The sequence below is a fragment of the Astatotilapia calliptera genome, chromosome 4 (assembly GCF_964374335.1).
Source record: "Astatotilapia calliptera chromosome 4, fAstCal68.1, whole genome shotgun sequence".
NCBI classification, from domain to species: Eukaryota; Metazoa; Chordata; class Actinopteri; order Cichliformes; family Cichlidae; genus Astatotilapia; species Astatotilapia calliptera.
In genome coordinates, this window is record NC_137425.1 from 21,404,070 (window position 1) to 21,422,131 (window position 18,062).

General features: G+C 42.1%; 2 protein-coding genes across 4 annotated transcripts; both read right to left on the minus strand.

The window, feature by feature from the left end:
* Nucleotides 1-1,315: 1,315 nt before the first annotated feature.
* On the minus strand, nt 1,316-13,246 carry arhgdia (Rho GDP dissociation inhibitor (GDI) alpha). 2 transcript variants are annotated; one of them, XM_026165416.2, is made up of 6 exons: nt 13,136-13,246; nt 4,992-5,190; nt 4,121-4,204; nt 3,582-3,658; nt 3,362-3,425; nt 1,316-3,091 (listed from the first exon to the last, which is right to left on the minus strand). In XM_026165416.2, the coding sequence occupies exons 2-6, from the start codon at nt 5,182-5,184 to the stop codon at nt 2,889-2,891; spliced, it is 621 nt and encodes a 206-aa protein (XP_026021201.1). In that variant the 5' UTR covers nt 5,185-5,190; nt 13,136-13,246; the 3' UTR covers nt 1,316-2,888. The 2 variants fall into 2 exon arrangements, with proteins under 2 accessions (XP_026021201.1, XP_026021200.1); XM_026165415.2 differs by lacking the exon at nt 13,136-13,246 and adding an exon at nt 6,450-6,590.
* A 991-nt stretch (nt 13,247-14,237) lies between these two features.
* alyref (Aly/REF export factor) lies at nt 14,238-17,570 on the minus strand. Of its 2 annotated transcripts, none has more exons than XM_026165404.2 (6): nt 17,179-17,570; nt 15,603-15,761; nt 15,362-15,509; nt 15,201-15,264; nt 14,923-15,118; nt 14,238-14,827 (listed from the first exon to the last, which is right to left on the minus strand). In XM_026165404.2, exons 1-6 carry the CDS (start codon nt 17,416-17,418, stop codon nt 14,813-14,815), a joined length of 822 nt encoding a protein of 273 aa, XP_026021189.1. In that variant the 5' UTR covers nt 17,419-17,570; the 3' UTR covers nt 14,238-14,812. The 2 variants fall into 2 exon arrangements, with proteins under 2 accessions (XP_026021189.1, XP_080156530.1); XM_080300404.1 differs by lacking the exon at nt 17,179-17,570 and adding an exon at nt 16,224-16,454.
* Nucleotides 17,571-18,062: the final 492 nt, after the last annotated feature.

Consider the following 18,062-nt stretch of genomic DNA (forward strand, 5'->3'; position numbering starts at 1 on the left):
CTGGAGACTGGCTAGGCCACTCCAGGACTTTCAAATGCTTCTTACGGAGCCACTCCTTTGTTGCCCGGGCGGTGTGTTTTGGATCATTGTCATGTTGGAAGACCCAGCCTCGTTTCATCTTCAAAGTTCTCACTGATGGAAGGAGGTTTTGGCTCAAAATCTCACGATACATGGCCCCATTCATTCTGTCCTTAACACGGATCAGTCGTCCTGTCCCCTTGGCAGAAAAACAGCCCCATAGCATGATGTTTCCACCCCCATGCTTCACAGTAGGTATGGTGTTCTTGGGATGCAACTCAGTATTCTTCGTCCTCCAAACACGACGAGTTGAGTTTATACCAAAAAGTTCTACTTTGGTTTCATCTGACCACATGACATTCTCCCAATCCTCTGCTGTATCATCCATGTGCTCTCTGGCAAACTTCAGACGGGCCTGGACATGCACTGGCTTCAGCAGCGGACCACGTCTGGCACCGGAGTTTGGAGTCTGACTGTTTGAGGCTGTGGACAGGTGTCTTTTATACAGATGATGAGTTCAAACAGGTGCCATTCATACAGGTAACGAGTGGGGGACAGAAAAGCTTCTTACAGAAGACGTTACAGGTCTGTGAGAGCAGAGATTTTCCTTGTTTGAGGTGACCAAATACTTATTTTCTACCCTAATTTACGAATAAATTCTTTACAAATCCTACCATGTGAATTCATGGATTTTTTTTTCACATTCTGTCTCTCACAGTTGAAGTGTACCTCTGGTGCAAATTACTGACCTCTGTCATCATTTTAGGTGGGGGAACTTGCACAATCGGTGGCTGACTAAATACTTTTTTGCCCCACTGTACTGCTAACATTTAGGAATGATACTGGTAAACAGGGACTCTAAATAACACAATTTGTATACAAATATGTCTCGTTTGACCTATGACCTCACTTTGGCATTTTACATCTGCCTCTCTTTCAGCTTGAGCCCAACATCTGTTAGATTCTTAAAGAAAGTACTGTCAAGACAAATAATGAATCCACATAAATAATTAGTAATTATTCTCAGGATGATGTCAGTAATTACAAAAGCCTGCCCTAGGCACTTGTTTTTACTGCACTACAAACCTCTTAAAGTACATTTACAAAGAACAAAGTGAATATATACAAAATGCAGCACTATTACCTTTCAAGTAAATACTGCCCAGAGAGCGAGTTTCTTGGCAGAGGTTTGAGCTCTGAGTGCTTCTTTGTTTTGCTAATAGTTGCAAAAGTGCTCATGAAGGAAGTTTGTTTGGTAATAACCCTGAATAAAACACGACACACACACACACACACACCCAGTCTGAACACTTTAATGTGAACACAGATCAGTAAACTGTAGGGTAATACAAATAGCACACATCGAGTCTCACTCAACCCACAGAGGAAAAACATCAGTCCGCGGCACGAGAGCTGAACGAAGCTTGACGGGCTTCACTCGGATACTTATGGAGTGTATTTAAAAAAAAAAAAAAAAAAAGGAAAAACACTTTCATATGGCAGGATGTGTTAACCATCAGTGTCTGGTTAAAGGACTCGCGTCTCTATTCTGGTTCATAAGTCAATTATAGACGATTCTGAGCTCTGTCGAGTCAGCAGAGGCGGCGCGTGGCCGGTCGGGAGAGTCTGGAGGCACAGTCAGCAGTGGTAATCTTTAACTTGAGCAATACGAGGTGAGCGGTTTAACAGTTTTCTGCGGTGTTCGGTTCAATAGGGAACTGAGGTAACGCGCTAGAATTGATGTCCTCAGGAACATAAGAGGAGACTGGGTGATATAAAGCCATTAGTACAACCCGGACTCTTAGATTTAGAGTTCATTTATTAGATTTGAAGAAACCTACAAAGTACTGAAATGAAGGTGTTGGCGAATAAAGCTGATATGATTGACACCCTGAAACAAGGAGACTAGCATGTCCTCAGTCCTGATTCCCTGTCAATGCAATACAAAATCTGTTAAAACAGGCTCACACGATGGTCTGGCAAATATAATATTTAATAGTAAGAAGGCAACTGGCTCAACTAGGCTGTCTATTTTTTTTTTTTTTTATTTACTTGTTAAGGCCACGCGGCTGCTAAAAAACAAAATAAAACCTGCCAAAATACCCTGATCAGGAAAAAAATAAAAAAAAGAACAAACAGCCACAGCTAAAGCGAGGGAATGCAAGGGGGTTAGAGGTAACTGCTTTCCCTCTTCTCTCAGCAGAATTTGCTGGCTGTTTGACTATCTGGAAAAAAGAAGTGGCCTGAATTCCAAATAATTTAACAAGACCCAACTACAAATAATCTGCTCAAAGGCTTTAGGCGGGCTGTGTCCAAGATTTGTGTCCAGCAATTACTGCTCAGTGACCGTACAGCGATCGTGTGCACGCAGCACTTTAGCTTCCTGTACAATTCTTTCCAAGGCAGATCGTGGTAATCGTACAAAACAATGTGAAAAAGAGAGAAAAGAAAGGAAGGAAAAAAGTGATAGGAATCAAATTTGCTTGTTAACAGATGCTTTTTTTTTTTTTTTCCTTTTTTATAAACAAACTGTAACCAAAAATCTGGATAATGAACACCATTTACTTTCTCCGGGTTTTTTTTAAGATGTCATTCTTGTAATAAAGGCTGGTGCAAACAAAAATCAATCAGCGTTGCTATGGGAGGAATGATGAAGTGATTGGAATTTAGAAGAAAAGGAAAATAGATGGAACCGCAGGAGAGGAGTGAGCAAGCTGATGGACGGAGAGAGCAAAAGACTGAAACAATCCAGTATCCAGGGGGAGGTGGGAATGATGGCAAGAAAAAAAGAAAAGCGGAAACAAAGCAGAGGAAGACATTGGTGGACCAGCGAGCGAGTGTGGGAAGGGGGGAAAAAAAAATCAAAAAAATCAGTCCTTCCAATCCTTCTTGATAGCGAGGCTCCATTCCCAAGACAGGTGATCGTTTTTGTCGTCATCGGTGAACTTGGACTTGATATGGTAGGTGCCGCGGGCCAGCATCCCTTTTGGGGCTTCCTCCATTGTGGTGAGGAACTCGTACTCCTCGCTTGGTCTGGGGCCGTAGCTGCCCACCATGTAATCAGACTTGTCAACTGCACATCACAGAGGGAAAGAAAAAGGAGAACTTTAGGATCAAGAGGCAGACTCACTAGTTTTTATTTTGTTTTGCCTTTTGTTTTTAAGTCAGTTTAGCTCCAGCATGGATTTTTATCATATGAAAATGGTTATAGTTTTAGTTTCATTGTTTTTTAATAATTACTGTATGGTGACCATGTATGAGAGGCAAGGTTTAGGAAAATCAGTACAGCTTTATAAAAAAACCCCAAAAAAACAGCAGAGTGAGATGATTTGAGCAGGCTCACCTTTAACTCCTTTCCTGAAAGTTTGCTGCATGTACTTCAGGCCTGACACGATCTCTTTGTTGACCTGCAGAAGGCAACAAGAGTTAAATTCCTCTGAAAAGCCTCTGACGATAATGATAGTGCTCTGCAGACTGCAGTTACATCTCCAGCAGTGCTGTAACAACAACACTGCGACGTAAACAGAGCGCAGTGGCGAGTGTGACAAACACCAGACTCTCACCTTGAAGCAGATCTTTATTCTGTACTCAACTCCCTCCTTCATCGGAAACGGGTTCTTCCTGAAGCCTTCCAGGTCCCCTGGCAGAAAGCAACACAGCAGGGACAGAAGAGTCAGATTCTTTCCACTTTGACAATAAATAAATAAATAAATATATATATATATATATATAGCAGGCTGATAAACAGTTCCCGTGGATTTTGGGGTTTCAACACCCTGTAGTAAGAATAATGACCACCAGGGGGAACAATGTCACAAGTGAGCCTCTGCTCTGCTGGAGGGGGCTGAAGTTTCAGGAAATGGCTCATTAACGCGGACACATAGGAATCAAGTCGACACCGATTAGTGAACTAATGACCCAGCAGGCCTATGACCCCCACCACACACACACACACACACACACACACACACACACACACACACACACACACACACACACACACACAACAATGAGACTTGTATGCCAGCCTCACTTCTGCTCACTTATTTTAGATTTCTAGTTTCTAAACTAAAATCGGCACGGACACACCTGCTCTACTTACCAGTCAGATCGAGGACCAGATTGTTTGGAGCCGTATCGCACACCAGAACCATCTTCGTCACCTGGACGTTGGGGACAGTGGGATCTAAGACAAGAAGAAGAAGTCACGCAATTAAAAACATCGTCACAGTATAGCAGGAGACAGAACATCTCATTAGTTTGAATAAAACAACAAAAATGCTCAGGGGAGGTGTTACGTACACACACATCCATTTGTGTGTATATAACTACTCGAACACTCACTCTACGTTGCATTTAATTTCAGTGAAATTTGTCTAAAACATTAAATGCTCGTATCTGGAGAGTTAGAAACGCCATAACAATCTCTGCTTTTCAAGCTCTTGAACTGAAATTGTACTCCGGAAAGGATTTGCTTTACTTTGCACACGTGGAGTTGCTCTACTTTCATGAATACTGTGCTAAAATTAGTAATTTAAAGCCTTTTAACTAACAAAGATTTCAGATCAACAGTACCAGCATGCTGTATGACAGTAAATCTGTATATTTTTTAAACAGATTTCTTTGCTGAGAATATAACTCAATGGCAAAAATACAGGAAAGAGTCTGTCTGAGCTGTTAATGACTAGTTTCTGACTCATCAGCTCAGTTTTCAATATTCTAACTGTTTCCACAACAAATTCCTGGCCTTGTGATACGCCGTGCTATTGGTAGGACAAACATGTTGAGCAACAACGTTGGCAGGTTTATTAAAGAATGACTTTAACATACTTTTGTCATGTCGTCACTACACAGGTTTTAATCATAAATTTAAAACAGGCAAAAGCTAAATCCACAAGAAAAAACACTCCAACTCTTCTTGAAATCAATGCGTATTTAAACTTATTGACGTATGTTAATTAACATCAACACACCAACGACTACAGCAGCCGCGTTTCCCAGCAGCGCCTCCTTGTACTTGCGCAGGCTCTCGTCATCTTGGTCCAGCTCCTGGATCTCCTTCAAGCTCTTCTGGGCGGGGGGTTTGTAGTTGACAGAAGAGTCGCTCTCATCATTGGCTGCTGCGATCGCTGCCAGCTCCTCTGGTGTGGGCTCGTGCTCTGCCATGGTGTGCTAATTGCAGCAGGAAACATTGACAGAAGAGAGAGGAAGGGTTAGATGACAGGAAAGTAGAGTAATACACTTTGACCAACAGAGGTTCGCACCACAGACTGCTTCTCCTTTTCACTCTTGCTACGAAGCAAAGTAGCGACGGGCTGTTTAAGACTTCCAGCTGCTGGGATTCATTATCCTGAGGGATAACAAACTTTGACCTGGGCGCAGCACTCTAAAGCTGCAGGTCATGTAGGAAGAAACAGCCTATTCTACTGCTTTAATAGTTCACATGCTGAAAGACAAAGTAATGGCATCTGCTCTGCAAAAACTTTCACTTCAGAGCAACTTCCCTGTTCAAACAGAGTGACAAAAGGAACAATCCACAGAGCTCGTGTGCACTATTTTCTTCATTAACAGGCAGCTGGCAACAGGTCAGCTATATTGAAATAAACCAAAGATGAGTCAGTTTTGTGCCTTGCGGGCAACTTTCACATTATTTTGACAAGAGCCCAGCCACTTCCAAAGCCCCTTTGTTTATTCAACACCTCAACACAGACTTGCACATATGCACACACCCTAGCAGACACGAGCCAAGACACGTGACACTCTAACCCTCGCAGTCTACTTGGCGGACCAGCCAGTTTCCCTGATGTCGCAGCGATGACATACAGCAGAGGTTGGTGGTCTAAGAAGCTGATGGTTATCTGAGCTCCATGCTGTCCTAGTCTCTCCGGCTCAACAGCAAGTAAAAAACAGCAATGCGCGCGTGGCCGTTTACACCCAGCTGTGCTCTCACAACCACTCTTACTGCTAATTGCCAGTGATTCTGAGCAGGCAACGGCACAGTAACACAATGAGACCTTGGACAACAAACCTGCTCTAGTTATGCAATTTATAACATCTGGTGCACAAATGCTGGGCAAAGCCTGCACAGTGCTGTTCAACACATGCAGCTGGATGATGGTACTGTGTAACACTTGCGTGAGGTCTGTTCTGCAAGCACAACAAGATGAGAACAGAACCTGCAGTCATCAACAAACTGATAGCACTTTTCTACTCTTATCGACCACTGAAGCCTCACGTACAGTGCAAACCACAGTCGCAGTCATACAGTGCTTTATCGACTTGAAGCAGTTGATTTATCACACATAGAAAGCAAGAAGGCAGAGACCTGCAACGGAAACACAAAGACCAGCTTTCATGCACTTTGCCCTTTGAGGCGAATCTCAAAGCAACTCTAAACTTCTAACAAAATTAGAAGAAGTGACACTACTTACTGTCAAATAATGAGGCAACACAGCAGAAAGCTCTTTCTGGTCAGCGACAATTATTTATTAATCTGCAGGTGTTGCCCTGTCTTGCCATGAACAGAACATTCCTCCTAGCTAGCGAGCAGCTACACCCTCAAATGTCTCATCCTGCGTGTTTGCATGTTGAAAGAACTTCCTGTACTGCGCTGAATTTAACCATGCATCAACACGGGCCACACGTATCACTGTTTTAAACTGTGCAAAAATGTGCAGTATTGCATTAAACTGAAAGAGGAAGATTAGAGCACCAACTTCTTCTCCTTTAAACTCTTAGTTACACATGCTACAAAGATGCAGGCAGTGACTAACACCTCAGCTTCTTTTTCTTTTGTACTGTTGCAAATCAGGTTAACCCGGGAGGTAATGACACAATGAACGGGTACAGGCGAGCTAACAAATGCGGATAAAGCAAACGCACAAGAACCCACCAGACAAACAACCCTTAAGTGGCGACAGCTTACGAGGCCAGTTTCACCTGCTCAGTACAGGTTGTTACCCTCGGCAGCAGAATACAGCTGACACAACCTCACCCATTGCAGCAAATCACACTCAGCAAATGAACAGTGTTGAAAAAAACAAAACTGGTTTGTTGATCCGCCTAACCCTCTGCTCTGCTCTATTTTGCCTCCATATACAGTTGGGCATTAGCCAAGCAGGAACTGAGAATGCAGCACAGTTTGTTTTTTTTGTTTTCCCCAAATTGGGCCTCTATGCTCCCATAAAAGCACAAATTCCTCTTATCCCAATAGCTTACTGGTTTGGCCTGTCAGCTGTGTGAGTGTTTCCTGGTCAAAAAGACAGGGAGAAAGAGACGGAGAAGAAAATCAGACCAGATATCACAGTGATGTGTCATATCATTCTTCAAGGCACAGGTTGTTTTTCTCGCTTCCTCTTCTCGACTTTCAATGCACTCCTTGTGACGGCTGTGCAGCGAGCAGCATTGTGACTGCAGCATACCAAACTGTCACACAGCAGGAAGTGCTCAGTCACAGAGAACTGGCATGTTTCTCTACTGGAAACTATTCTGAAAATCTCAAGTCAAAACTTCTCTGTCCTAAATCTCAGCTGTTAGTGTATAAAAATTATTATTTTTTGACTGGATCAGTACCTCACCTCCAAGATGAAAGTATGGCTGAATCTAATAACTATATACTATTCAGTTAGTGATTCTAAACCACTAGGTAAGTCACAAAGCAAACCTTGAACTGAGCTTCTACACCGTTGGCATTTTGAAACCGCAAATTTTTACATCGCAACGGAGACGCGCCAAGCTTTACTCTCCTTTTTTGACTCCAATGGGGGCCGAAATACAACAAAATGATTCTATTCTATTCAACCAGAGCTAAAACTAGACTGAGATCATAAAATCATCAAGACAGGTCATAAAATCAGAACATGGTTTAATTGCTTTAATTGTTGTACAGCGCTTTGTGAGCTCTATATAAAGAAGCTTTACTAAGAACACATGAAAAGCAGGTTTGCATTATGGCATTGCTGGCACAAGTAAGCATGCAGGGTTAAGACACTTCCTGCTTCCATTTTCATGCTTGGAAAACGGAAGCCAGTGTGTCCATCTTTTGTATACAGTGTACGATTGGATAACATTTTCCCAGAAAAACATGATTATGGTGCACAAAGAAACAGTTTCCAAATTTGTCTCTAATAATACTAAGCCTGGTAATGACTAGACTGACGTGAAATACAATCACCATAATAAATGCAGGCAGTCATTTCTGAACTGTAAAACTGCAGGGCATCTGATGAAGTTATTCCAGTGCATCGAGCCACATTTACCAACATAAGCACCAAGAAATTATAGATACGGCTGTTCTAAGTGTGGCAGACAGCCACATCACTTCAAGCTACCATCTTAATCAAGTGTGAAATTGTTGATTCAGCATATTTTTAAAGAGAGCCCTTTCCCCCCCTCGCTCAATCCATGTGGCATGTGGCTAAGCAGCTACATACTGAGCTGACAGGAAAAGGCCCCGTCATTGTTCTGCCTGCTGGGAATCAACACAGAGGTCATGAGATCGTGTAAACCCACACTGGGATGTGCTGCTGGACTTCTCCTTTTCAGTGTCCCAACCTTCACCTGTGCTACTTTCTCCTTACAGGTGATAATCTCGCCGCTTGGCTGGACTAAGCAGCACAAATTTACAAACATACCAGGCTTGGCAGGAGTTGAGGCTTGAGATTAGTCTTGCTCCCTAGCAACACTGCTGAGCAATAAGAAAAGGTGGGATTATGGATCACAAGGCATTCGGGGCCAGGAGAGGAAAGTGTTTGTGTGGAAGTGTCGCTGGTGACGCACCACGAAGCTCTCCTGCTGAAACATTAGTGACTGTGGCAAGTTATTGAGGTTAAGGAGGCACCAGGTAATCCCTGTGGGATGACACAAGAGCTACAGGTGTCATTAATATATGTGTGTGAGTGTTCATAAGGGTAATGAACTAGATATTATATTACTGAAACATCCATACAATGAAAGCAAACTTGTGGTTCTTGTGTTTGTCCTCATCTTTCAGGTTGCATATTGTTGTTATTGAATATCTACTTTTAACCATTAATGAGGTGAATAAAAAAAGTTATTCTTTCATATGCCACATCCCCTGGACAGAAATACTAGAAAACAAATTTTATAGAGTTTTTAAATCAAAGTTAAAGTCAACTTTTTATTCTCTACTAAAATACTGAGCATTATTTCGATAGTAAATAGAGATTAGAAGTGATGTATTCTGTATTTCCCTGGTTTACTTTCATTAAGCACCATGAACGGCATTATTTAAAAATTAAAATGTAACATTTATTATATATTTATAGAATATCTAATATATATATAAAAAAATAATAAAACATGGTTATGAGTTTAATCTACTAAAATTACTTAGATTTAACCTGGGTTTTTAGATCATGGAAAGTCAGGGTTCACAAAGCATTTTCTTTAGTTGTTGGCATTTATTTTGATTTGCTGTTTGAGCATATTGGCATAATGTGGTTGGTGCTGGCATCACCTAACCAATCCTAAATATGGGATTAGAGCTACAGACTTCTAACAACAAACTGTAATCCTGAGAAAACATGAGGAAGTAAAAGACAAAACCCAAACGAATCCCAGCAACTGCAACAACAAAGTCTCAATAGATGCGACTCTAAATACAATCACGTATTCTATTCAATTTGTAGGCTGTGTAGGTATATCATTTTGATGTCCAAGACAGTTTTAGCCTTATTTAGTCTCAGGAGTGAGCACTTCAAAGGTATGCCTATAGATATAAAAGGTCAACAAGTGTGCTACAAGCCTTTGGAGCATCTGTTAAAAGGACTGTGACTACACAAAGCATATGTAGCAATAAAATTGCTTAGAAATAATTTGCAGAAAGCAGGAACAAAAAAAAGAAAAAAAAAAAAAAAAGAGGACATAATAGTTTCCTCTGTAGAGAATCAAACATTTACTGATGCCGTTCAAAGAAAGCCAAAGGGCTTACACACACATTTTAGGGTCCATCTCACTGTCTGCACTCAAAGGTTGATCGCTCATTTATTATCTGCTTTAAGGTGTCTGAAGATCCAGCATAAACTATCACGACAACAACAGGTTAATGTAGAGGTTTACCCCTGAGGCTACCTGGATAAGCCAGTTACCATCCCTCACAGTCCAGCCCTCTGGCCGTGGAAGATTTGATGTAATCTTATGAGCTCCGTTTAGAGCCACTGGTAATGCAATAGATGCTGCTGTTCAGGTTCTTCACTGCAGGCAAAGGGCAATGGAGCGGAGGGGGGAGGGGGACAACAAACAGCATATCACAGGCTGGAGTAAAGGCAAAAGAGAGCTGCAAACTGGAAAACCCTGAATGCACGCAGGTTCAGCAACAACTCATATTTGTTAAGAATACTTTTTATTAGCCAGGTTTTCCAGTGATTAGGCACATACAGCAGCCAGGTGCAGGACAAAGTAAACCAATATGGGAAGCCTGCTTTACTGATAAATCAAAAAGTGGAAGTATTATCGCTGATAACTTACAGTCTGAATTTGTTTCATGGAATAAAGCACACGTTTACCTCAGAGACAAGAACAGGACATGAACAGCGCTTTACTAGACCTTTATGAGGTGACATTTAGCTCCTGGCCTTAACTCTATTCTAGAAAGTGATGCTTTGATCCTCTCAGCTCTCTGTGTTCTTGCTCTTTCATGCAGCTCTCAGTGCACATAAGCCCTTTGGAGTCGTTCAATTTTACCTACACAATCTCTCTACAGTTGCACTTTGCTTTAGCGGTGACTTCTCTGATTTGGGTGCGCCACAAAAATCCTAATCATCAAATCAGCAGATTGGGATTTGATTCGAAATGAACTACCCTGCAATGACTGTAATGGAAAGGGGTGCTGCTGTAAGACCACATCCTGTATCCACCGTCTCTGTAGTTCAACATTTTTTTTTTCATGCATACAGATCGAGAATATTTCACATGTATCAGATAATGTAACTATTATATCGTTCCGCTGTTATCTTGCTGTCATTTTAAGCTTTTTTTATTTATTTATCTCAGTAGAAAATTGTGCACTTAGCACAATGACTGCAAAGAGCAGCGCTTTGGTGGCATGAATTAAGACCTGCACCACACACCACATGAAAATACCTTTCTGCTGTGCATCTGAGTAATGCAGAGCCCCCATGTTTGATGAAACTGATTCAGCCCGCAGCACATGTCTTCAAATAAGGAAGCCTTGCACCTCAGGCAGCAACTGAACCATTTTGTCTGTCAAGAAATTACTGCAAGCTTCCTTTTTCAGGCGGGCTTGATGATTCATATCCTTTAACGCGCTAACCACAGCACTGCACAACTCATCTTCTTCAAGCTAACCTGGGGGCCTAACTTAATCCAAGCTAAGCATTTTTTTAATGATAGAAATGCTAGAAGGCCTGCTCCTGAAGCCTCTAAAAAAAGAAGAAAAAAAACATGATAGGTTCAATCAAGTTGTAGGGGCAGTGCTAACATGCCAAATCTTTGAGGAAGTGCTGTAGAGCTGATGCAATCCAGAGGAACCCAACCCTAACAAATATAGACAAGTGGGTAGGATAAAAACAGAAATGCAATGAGATAAGGAGTGGAGGAGTATGCAGGGACACTGGTAAATCGGTTTAACATGTGCTAATGAATAAAAGACTAAAATGTCACAGAAAGGGTTTAAATCCATGGTCAATGAGCAGCAGAAAGAACAGGAGTGGCTGTGAGAGAACAGAAAAGCAAAACATGTCTTCATCCCCAAGAAGGCCCAGGATAAATAGGAAGCTTTAAAAATAGCCGGTGAGAAATCCCTTCGAACAGCAGCAGGAAGCTAAGCGTGAATGGGAGAGCCAAGGCGCCAGCCACGCTGAAAGGTTAGGGCTTTGCGCTGCTACGCTGGCTAAGAAAGTCCACTAGAAAAGTGTGGCACATGGAGAAAAACAATGATTTGGTTAAAATCTCTTTTGTTATGTAAACTGAGAAGGGCAAATGCATCATCAACTTTACTTTGTCAGTTCATAGAAATATGCTCCAGCCATTTTTGCAGTTCAGGCCTGTGGTTTTGACCCTTGCACTCTTCACTGTGAGTTGCTGGAACATGTTTGAAGATTATAGCAGTGTCAGGAAAGCACACCAAAAATGTTAAGTACCGACCCTAAATGGGTCTTTCTCCTTTCTTTTCTAAACCTCTGTAGGCCTCTCCTCACACCAGAGGAAATAAACTGCTGCAAGACACATCCGCCCGCCACTGGAAGCTCGCAACATTTTAAATATGAGGTGAAGCAAGTGAACAATTCACGGCAGAAGTTGATTAAACAGAAGGTTCTCGACCTTCTATAAGAAAAGAAGGGGCCAAAAAATCCTCTACTTATCATGCACACACATATACAGGAAGGAAAGGGAGGCTTCACGGTTTGTGTGATCACGCTGAGAAATCACTTGCCAGCCATTCAGCCAAAAGCACACAGCTTAACTATCACACCCAAAGTGCTCAAGAAGTTACTCGATCTTGGCAGATTTGATCGACGTGCTCTGATTAATTGTTTGCAAGTAAAAAACAAAAAAAGCCAAAATGGTGGCTGCTTCAAGTGTAAGCTAATTCAAATTAAAAGACAGATGAGTTCCAGGAAGTGGCTGAAAAATGTTCCTCATATAAAGGGCATGATCATGAAGAATGTGTTAAAGCAGACTAAACTACTAATTTGAACAAATCCCCTACTTTACTGGTCAGTGCAATCACTTTATGTGTGTGCTTTTAACAGCAACGGGTGACATTTCGTTACTTAATAGCCCCAACCCTCTCAGCTCAGATCGGGTTCAACACCCGGAAATTCACAACTAACCGACGGCTTCGAACAACCTTACAGTGACTTCGCTGTAATTTTAAGAAAACGACATTAGTGCAACTACGGGAGTATAACATGCTATTAAAAAGTAGTTCCTTAACTACAGTAAGCGATTATTTGGTAAACATTTTTTCTAGAATTCAGGTTCAAGCGGTAAGTTAGCCGTTTTTTTTTCCTTTTTTCTTAGCAAGTAATCGATAGAAATTTGCCGGAGCAGCTTAAGGACGTATACTAACGCACATTTAACAGAATAAAATACATTATAAGAAGACTTAAGTGGGTGTTTTATCTACTCTTACCGTTTTACTTGTGGTTGGCTGGAAACGTCTCCTGTGAATGGGAGTGCAGTGAAGCGGCAGAGGAAAATCTGAGCCCGGTGCCGCTGACGGGCACAATGTCCGGTATGCCACCTTCAAAATAAAGGGCGACAAAAAAAACACATTTTTAAAAACGTAGCCCCAGCTGCACGCAGTATAGATACAATACATTTTAAAAATAGAAAATATCCACAACAAAGTATTTTTTAAGCTCGACTATGAATTTTCTTTGTATGTGGTTCAAATAACTTAATGTTAAGTACAATTTAGAATAGTATTTTTTCTGAGTGGGGACTTCTAGTTTTAGTATCTTTATACTTGTGTGACAGTGCATTTTAATTAATCGTGTATGAATTGCTATTGTTTATTTTTTATATGAGTTCAAATAAATTGCAAAACTACATTTCAGTCCATCAGTAACTCATAAACTATATATGTAACGTTCTTATTTGTATTATGGGTAGACTATTTATGTTTTCTGAATGCATAACCTATACTTCACACTGAAGTGTGAAGCTAGCATCGAATTGTCACTTTTACCTATAAATCGTACTACGCTGCTATATGAGAACAATAATAATAATAATGATAATAGAACAGGATAAAACGTTTATATAAAAGTCGCGCAGATAAGATCAGATGATTTCCACGTATTACCTTGAAAGCCAACCGGAAACTGTTCTTCTGAACGTTTCACACTTTTTGCCCCGCAACGCTTCCGGGAAATATGCGCTTCGACACGCGTGGGCATGCAGATGTAGTTACCTTTTGTGGCTGTTTTTACACTACGTTCACTTCACGCCCTCTTTGGTTTTTAGTCACTTGATCACATCTGTAGCACAGCACATAAGCCTCTTTACAGACTTGAGATTTAATACACGCCTGTGTGCTTGCAAAAGGCGTGGTGACGAGCACATACTGAAAACTTAAAGGTATATAGCAGAGCAGGGTGCCATCTAGTGGCTGTACTTCAACAGTATCATTTTCTGCAGCAAATAGAGCACGTTGGGCCTACAACTAATGCGTGCATTACAATTAATCCAGTCCTCCATCTGCTAGTTAGCAAAGGTTTTCGAAACCCAAGTTCTAGGCCACTCCTTTTATTTTTCCATTTAAATGGCAAATCTGTATTTTACAGTTGTTGCAAGTTTCCAAAACAATGCAAATGTTTATTCCAAAATACAGAAACGTCAGCAAATACAGGTCTTTAATCCTGATACGCTACAGGTGAAATAATACATTTTATAGTGAACTATAGTGCACAAGTAGACATATGACCAGAAAAAACAAAAAAACAAAGAAAAACAAAACCCAAACAAAGGGACATTTAATGTGGTTAATATGCACTGCAGGTTTTTATTACAATTGTTTAACTACAGGGTAGAAGAACAAACTGGGAAAACCCAGTTCCATAACCTACAGTTGAAACCATTTTTTTCCACCAGAAGAGAGAGGAGGAAAAAAAAAAAAAAAGTAAAAAAAAAAATCACAAACAAAACTGGTAAAAAACACTTTGGAGCATTTAAAACAAGAGGTGGGGCAATATTTTCAATCACATTAGAAGACAACCAAGTGTAAAATAATCTGCACATTTGTAACAGCCACCCTTCTGTGCAGACAGGAAGGGACGACGACCCTCAGGAGCTTGTTTTTACGTTCTTAGCTGGTGTCCATCTGAGAAAACAAACCAAGAGTTAATTAGACATGTGAGAAAATGGACAATCCGTTACTCAGAAGAAATCATATTTAAAAGTTTCAGGTAGACATACCCTGGCATTGTAGGCATCTAACTGGGCATCGAGCTCCTCTGCTGACAGCTGCTGCTTGCTACTACCGCCACGGCCGCCTCGTCCTCGTCCTCTAGGGCCACCTGCACCACGCCCTCCACGGCCTCTCTGCATGCCTCCAAAGCCGCCACCACCACGACTTCTGTTCATCATGCCTCCTCCGCCGCCTCTGTTCAGACTGAAGATAAAGGAGTCTTTACACATCGAGTCATCAAATGCATTTGCTGCCCCCTCCCAAACAAAAAGAAATATTAACGTACCCCTGCATTGGCCGTCTCTGTGTGTCGATCTGTGATGTGACGAGCTGAATGTTCATAGGCCGCCCTAAAAAACACAAACACCATGAACCTCAAAATCTTTACAGAAGCAGCGAACTTTAAGAAACTGTTTATACTGGCAGGTCAAAGAACGTAAGACTTACCATCCAGTGGGATGCCGTTGTATTGCTTCATGGCCTTGAGCGCATCTGCCCTCCTTTCAAAGTGGACATCGGCAGTTCCCAGGCTTCTTCCTGATCGGTCGTAATGAACTGCGGCCTTTTTCAGAGTTCCAAACTCAGCAAAAAGTTCCTAAAAAACACACGCCCAAAACAATTGGTCCCTCTTGATCCAGACTGTTAAACACACCAACCCAGGCCAAGAATCACAAACAACTTAGAATACCTGAATATCTGCATCTGAGACCCCAAAGTCGAGATTGGACACGAGGAGCTTCCCTCCAGTTTCCACGCCAGCTCCTCCTCCACCTCCAGCAGCACCATTGAAGCCGCTGAAGCCGTTGTCGAACATGTCGTGCTGCCACTTATCTGGAAGCTGTTTAGGCTGCAACAGACGAAAGAGAACGCACCTGCTGACTTCAGGATCCCCTTGCCTCTGCTATTCACAGAGTCCACACGGCTGGGTGTTGGGGCAAGCAGGGGCTCCACTTCCAAAATGGCCAGGGTGCTCAGGTCCCCCAAGAGGATCCCCACTATTCCCTGCCCACCCCAATCACTACAAGCAAGTGAATCACTTCAGACATATAAGGACATACACAAGACAACTTAATATATATAGAATAATTAAAAGGCAAGGGGATGTCTTGTATATAACCTGTACATGCATACACTTTGGATACATTTTCTTTTTTTTTTTTTTAAAGTACATGTCTTTTCAATGACCAAGTTCAAATGGAGCCAACTGATTTTATTATAGCCCACTCCCACCCATAATCTCTATGTTTAAACCCAAACAACCTCCCATGCTAGCTACAAAAATTGCCCACTGTTTTCTTGCCAGCTGCACCTCCACCAGAGGCCCTCCAGACATGATCCTCAGGGACACAGGGGGTCGCCGTCTGAAGCAGCGTTGCCTCCAGCGTTGCACCATGTTTTCCAGGCCCGCCCAAGAGTTCTTTACCAAGCCACGAAAAGGGCTTTCATGAAGGGGGAAATGTCCATAGGATGAGTGGGGAAGGGGATGTAAACAAACTGAAAGGGGGCCCAGCTATCCCCCCATCAATGAGCGTGGATTATCTGAGCGTCCATTTTGAGACACGCCATTTTGACTGGGGCTTTGTTTAGATATTCATTCACAATTAAGGAGTGATGATTTGCCTTAACATGAAAACTATCAGAGAGGAGGTTTAAAGTCCACTGATCCATCCAAACAGCAACAGCCACACCGGTTGAATAGCCACCAAAATGGGCCTTGCTGAGAAGAGCGTGAGCCACTCCCGAACAAAAGGCCGTCTGGTCGCTGCGCTGGGACTTGACCAAAAAAAAAAAAAAAAAAAAGGAGGAAGGATTTTGCTCCCACGATAGTAGCGTGCGGGTAGACTTTGTCGTTGATGAGATTTCCTTTCACCATCAATTTGACACAAGAGGTGGAAAAGCACCGATATGGACCTTGGACGACTAGCTCTAAATTAAGGTGCTTGATTCAAAATGGCGCCGCTTCGGCCTTTACGATCCAACTTTAGCTAGTTAGCCAACACGGCTAACAACCGCTCTCTCCAAAAAGGGCTCCTCTTGAAAAAGGATGTAACACATACGGATTGTGGGAGAGGGGACACAATATGCATACAACTTCCATTAATGCTTAGCCGCCAATTATAGAGCTCTCCTCCGAAGGGAAAACTCGGCGGCTAGCAATCATTTTATTCGCTTGACTAGCAAGCTGGCTAGGGGATTAGCTACAGAACGACGTTAACCAGGCATTTTCAGCTTTGTCGAAGGCTTTTCCTTTAACTTTCTCATACCCTGCTGTAAGGCGTTGGTCTGCCTCTAGCGCGTTTCGGGATCTGTCGATTCCTCATCGGGCCGGATCCGCCGCCTCGGCCTCCAAATCCTCCACCGCTGATTCCGAGACGCCCGGGGCCTCCTCCTCCACGGCCGCCTGCGCCTCCGCGGCCTCGACCTCTCCCGCCCCGGACTCCACCTCTCTGCTGCCTGTTCTGCTTGATAATGTCGTCTAGAGACATATCCATTTTATCGGTCATTATGCTGCCCCAATAATGCTAAACTGTTAATGAAATAGTTAAAAAAAAGTAAAGCCCTAGACTTCAATGGTCCCTCTGCCTGCTCTTTCCTCTCTCTCCCCGACGACAAAACACAATGAGCAGACCTTTGCTCAATAAAGAAAAACAGTTTCGTCGCGTATCATACGTAGATATACGTCAACGCGTAGTAACAGCTTTCTGTCCAATCAGACTTTAGTACAAAGTTACCAACAGGGAATTGCTATTGTTTTGCTCCCCAGATGAGTATCGGTAAACAATTAACAGTATCGTCCGAAACACTAAATCTACAATTATTCAAATAATCTAAATATTAAATAAATTTACCGTTTTCACTGTAAATTTCATTATTTTGAGTTGTAGTTGAAAGTCTTCAGTACACAAACTACTACAGCTATGTGTGTATAAAATAACTGAAATAAAAACAAACGAAAAATAAAGAAAATGTACCACTGTTAGTCAGTTTGAATAAATATGTACATATTTGTGGCCATAACCGATCGTCATGGTAATTTTTTGGCTTTTAATGATTTCTGTGAACTGACGTTTTCCAGTGTGGAATGATTGTAAAGCACTGGCTAAACTATAGATATACACCCCACAATTGTCCAAACTGCACCTAAACC

What these genes read in the sequence shown, in the direction of transcription:
- arhgdia (XM_026165416.2), bottom strand. Translation starts at nt 5,184, where the DNA reads ATGGCAGAGCACGAGCCCACACCAGAGGAGCTGGCAGCGATCGCAGCA. An exon ending in CGCGGCTGCTGTAGTCGTTG is followed by an intron (nt 4,205 to 4,991) that starts GTGTGTTGATGT and finishes TTCTTGTCTTAG; the next exon opens with ATCCCACTGTCCCCAACGTC. An exon ending in TTTCAGGAAAGGAGTTAAAG is followed by an intron (nt 3,092 to 3,361) that starts GTGAGCCTGCTC and finishes TGTGATGTGCAG; the next exon opens with TTGACAAGTCTGATTACATG.
- alyref (XM_026165404.2), bottom strand. Translation starts at nt 17,418, where the DNA reads ATGACCGATAAAATGGATATGTCTCTAGACGACATTATCAAGCAGAAC. An exon ending in CAACGGCATCCCACTGGATG is followed by an intron (nt 15,265 to 15,361) that starts GTAAGTCTTACG and finishes TGTGTTTTTTAG; the next exon opens with GGCGGCCTATGAACATTCAG. An exon ending in CAGAGACGGCCAATGCAGGG is followed by an intron (nt 15,119 to 15,200) that starts GTACGTTAATAT and finishes CTTTATCTTCAG; the next exon opens with TCTGAACAGAGGCGGCGGAG.